Consider the following 4,432-nt stretch of genomic DNA (forward strand, 5'->3'; position numbering starts at 1 on the left):
CTCCTCAAATCTTTGGGATTAACAGTCAACACCCAACTTTTCTAACCATTTCCTACACATATGTATGTATTTTACATGAAGCAATTTCACTTTTAAAAAATTGTTACCATCTGCCAATGAAAATTCACAGGTTTTTTTCCAGGGGGCGTTGTTTCGTTGTTTCAACTCTTGTTGGAAAGGCGTTACTGTGTAACAGTCCAGGGACGGGACTACACTTCCCTAGGTGCACCGGGCAAGGCCAGTGGGAGGAGAGAACTCAGTTTTCATTGGAGACAGCTGATCTCTCACGTCACTGCCAAGGGCGTGATCCTCAGGCATACTGGGAAATGTGGGCCAACACCACGTGGAAGGAGAAGGTGGGGCTTGCTAGAGGACCTGCACGAGACCTGGGCTCAGGGATGGGAAGACTGACCTGGCTTCTCAGACAGGAAATAACTGAAGGAACCTGAGTGCTCCCATGAGGAAAGTTTTGTGTCTGACCACATGTCCTGGAGGTTGTGAGACATAAAGTTGCAGTGGGTGTCTCTGTCTCTCTTCTCTGGTATGGGTGATAAAATGGAGCCCCGCCCCCCACTCGGGAAAGCAGGTCTGAGACACTGGTCAACGCAAAACAAGATTAAATGTCAGTACCTGGAGCAAACCTTGATGTTTCCTTGGTTTCTCTGCTCAGGAGCAAAGCCAACGTGTAAAACAATGACAGGGCTCAGGTCCTAAAGGTTCCATGAGGAAGCATGCTAGGAATGTTGGCATCCACATAGGTGCAAGAATATGCCAGACATCTGTGCACAACCATGTGCTCTATGCACAAATGCTCTCCAACATTCTGTATTTTAAAAAGACAGGTGCAAGTATCCAAAGTCAGGGTCTGGTTCTTCCTGACTTTCCCCAGGCAAGATAAAGGCCAGGTGTCTCCACAGGCCCTCAAATTATCTTACAGGGTTTATTGGCACTGAGCTTAGCTGGGAGCTTGAAGCTTCAAGGACACATGGGGACATGGAGAAGTTGCATAGGGTATCTCTCGGGGGAGCCCAATCGGCCGGGACTGGTGGCACTTCGGATCCAAAGAGGGTTCTGGATTCAGGGTGCAAAGTGCAAGGCAAGGCATACAGTGTGAGGCTCAGGGTGCACGATGTATTGAAGTGTGCAGAGTGCAAATTTGTAGGTGTGATGGTGAACATTACACTTAAACGTTTAGACTTACTATGCTTGAGAGACCAAAATCAAAAACTGCCTCAGGGTCTTGTACGGACTGTACCGTCCACCCCCACCCACGACGTTAAAGACTCTTCTTAAAGTGACTGATCTTGTAAAGTCTGCTGTTCTAGCAAGATAGTAAGAATGCTATTTCTGCTTTTGTAATCAAACTTGCTTCCTCTACTCAAAAGATGACTAGGACAACTGCAGGACATTCACGTTAAAATAAGCCCCTGCCTACACGCAGGCAGACTACATGTAATCTTGCGGGGGTTTGCCCACAAGCGTATCAGCTCTGGGCTGATATGGCTAGGGGCTGCATCTTTGAAGTTCTCTCAGGTGCAGACCCGGCCGCAATCAGTCTGGGTGCCAGTATCTAAAATAAAAAGCCTCTAATTATTAAAATTTATTCATGGTTACTGTCAACCTCTGAGCGACCCCAGACCGTAGGGTGCACTGAGCAGAACGTGTGCTCGAGCTCTGGGGCAAGGACCGGCTCTCTAAAGGGGGAACTCGCAGATGAAGTAGAGGCGCCGCTCACAGTCATGGTCCCACCAGGAACCGTCGTCCGAGGCCTGCGCCACGCAGTTCTCCAGGACGCCGCCATTGGGCTGATTCGGGCTGAGTGGATGTGATGATGCCGCGCTGGGCTGGGCGCCGGGCTCCGGGCTGGGTGCGCGGTGCCAGGCGAAGAAGGACACACGCTGGCCGTTCTCGAAAAGGTAGAGCCCTTCCGAGCGCCGGTCGTTCACGCCCAGCCACACGGGCCAGTTGTAGGGGGCGAGGGCAGAGCGCAAGTACCGGCCCACCGCATCCATCTGCTGGCGGTCTGCCGGCTGCGCTAGACTCCCGCCCCGCGCCTTGCACCGCGCCTGCGCCGCCGCCTGTGTCTCGAAGTCCCGCGATAGCAGGAAGCACTTGTGGCCCAGGCGCAGGCCCTTCAGGCAGCCTGTGTGCGTGGTGAGGCGGAGTCAGAACACGGAGCAAGAGGGGGCGGGGCCAGAGCGAGGGCTTCGGGTTGATCAAAGAGGCGGAGCCAAGGTTTCAAGAGGCGGGAGAGGGCGGGGTCCGTAGGTAAAGGGGAAGCCAGAGCCGTTGAGCGGTGCATGAGGGTAGAGGGCGGAGCCAGATAAAGGAGGGTTAGAACTTGCGATGGCCAATGAGGTAGAGGCAGGCCTACTGGGGGCGTGGCCAAAGCTCGGGGCGGGCGAGACCAATGAAGCAGAGCCAGGGCTGCAGGGGGCGGGGTCAGAGCTTTAGGGGCAGGAAGAGGGCGGAGTCAGAGATAGAGCGGCTGTGACCAGTGAGGCCAAGACAGGGCTGTTGGGGGCGAGGCTAAAAGAAGACGGTCCTTCTGTGGTCGAAACTTATTAGTGGGAGCCAGAGCATTGAGGACAGGGAGGGCGTGGGTAATGGGCGGGATTAGAGCTTCAGTGACCAATAAGGCCTAGCCAGGCTGTCAGGGGCAGGGCCGACACATTTGCGGGTATAAAAAGGGTGGGGCCAGAGGGAAGCCTTAGAGCAGCAGTGTCTAATGAGGTGGAGCCAGGGCCTTAGGGGGCGTGGCCAGGGTGTGGGCGGTACCAGGCAGTGGGTGGGGCTTCCAGGGTGTGGCACAGGTTGAAGCGAGGACTGTCTCACCCGCCTCACAATCCAGTTACAGATGTGCCGACACATCCCAGTTCTATGTGGACCTGACACCCTTGGTCCCCAGGTCTTCAGACTTCCCTGGGTCGCCTACTCCCACCTAAGCCCTCTTGGTGCTGCTGAAACTCACCCTCCAAGCGGCCGTGCTCCTGCTCAGCACGGACCTGTGCCTCCTTCAGGGCTTGCACGGAGTCGCGGGTGTCACTTGTAGCATCCCGCAGCTGCCGCAGTCCCTGGGTCAGCTGGACCACACGGGTGTCCAAAGCGTGCAGACGAATGTGCAATTGGTGTAGGCCTGCATCCAGGCCAGCCAAGCGGCCCACTGTGAAGGGACAGAATACGCAACTGGAGGCACAATCAGGGGCCCTAAGGAAAAGGGAGGGCATGGCCCTCGGACTCCCAAAGATGGGATGGAAGAGGTAATCTGGACTATGTAGATGAGGTTCAGTGGTTTGGGCTCTTGACAGGCATGTCTGGGGACCTGGGGCTCCCCTGATGTGTCTGCCCTCCAGGTGGGTCAGTGATTGACATACAGGCCATGCTGGCTTCTGGATACTCACAGATGTAAGTGATGGTGTCCTCTGGTGTAGGAGAAGGGCTGGGGAAAGGATTGGAACTGGAAGTAGGTGCTGTGGTGATTTCCTCTTCCTCTTCTTCTCCTTGAGTCTCCTTGGTCCCCCAGACCCCTTTGCCTTCAGGATTTCCAGCAACACTATCCTTATTTCCCAGCCCAGTGGGCAGCCCCAGGGCCTCCTGTAGATTCTGGGGCAGAGAACACATGTTAATCTCCTTCCCACCTACCCTCTCAGCTCTTTCTCTGAACCCATTGCCCCATCTAAGCCCCATTATTTTTCTTTGCCGGTCTCTACAACCCTTCATCCCAAGCCCACAGTGCCCCTCCGACACCCACCTTCAACATCAGGGACTCCCGCTTTCGCTCCTCCTCCAAGGCCCCTCCCCAACCTCCCTCCCACCCCCTCCCAGGACCCCGGGCTCCATGGCCCAAACCCAAAACCTGAGGGACCACTAGGGCCCCCAAGAGCCAGGCTGCCTGCATCCAGCTGGGCTTCCCAGCACTCAAACTAATAAAGGTCAGGATGAGTGGGATAGGACTGGGGTCTCGGACTGGCAAGTGCCTCTCAGTCCTCCTTCTGCTAGGCTTTCTCTTCTGCCTCCCCTCCTGATCTGGTCTGTCTCAACTTTTGGTCTCTTCAGCTTCTCTTGGTGTGTCTCCCCGCCCCTCTTGGCTTCCAGGAGGCTCTGCCTCCGTGGCCAGAAACCTCCAACGTTCCAAGGCCTAATCCCGCCTTAGGTTTCTCCACACCCACCCCTTGCTGCTTTCCAGACTTCTGCTTCTGCCCCCCCCCCCCTTTTCCTCCCTTTTGCAAGTACAAGCACTTAGATGGACAGAAGAAAGATGGAGAAAGTTCTGTAGGGTATCCTTAATACTGGTAGGCCTCAGCCTTGGTCCATGAGCCTTCTCAGAACAAAGCAGGCCATGATAGGATACTGGCTTTTGCCTCTGTTCCCTTCTCCCCCTCCTGGCCATTCCTAAGGAGGGAGCAGACTGCAGGGTATACTAAGGTTGTTA

General features: G+C 55.3%; 1 protein-coding gene across 1 annotated transcript; it reads right to left on the reverse strand.

Moving 5' to 3' along the window:
- Window positions 1–630: 630 nt before the first annotated feature.
- Window positions 631–4,103, reverse strand: Clec11a (C-type lectin domain containing 11A). Its single transcript, XM_059253423.1, has 4 exons — window positions 3,752–4,103; window positions 3,402–3,603; window positions 2,972–3,163; window positions 631–2,143 (listed from the first exon to the last, which is right to left on the reverse strand). Exons 1-4 carry the CDS (start codon window positions 3,896–3,898, stop codon window positions 1,695–1,697), a joined length of 990 nt encoding a protein of 329 aa, XP_059109406.1. The 5' UTR covers window positions 3,899–4,103; the 3' UTR covers window positions 631–1,694.
- Between the last annotated feature and the right edge of the window lie 329 nt (window positions 4,104–4,432).

Source organism: Peromyscus eremicus, chromosome 1 (genome assembly GCF_949786415.1).
Source record: "Peromyscus eremicus chromosome 1, PerEre_H2_v1, whole genome shotgun sequence".
Lineage (NCBI taxonomy): Eukaryota > Metazoa > Chordata > Mammalia > Rodentia > Cricetidae > Peromyscus > Peromyscus eremicus.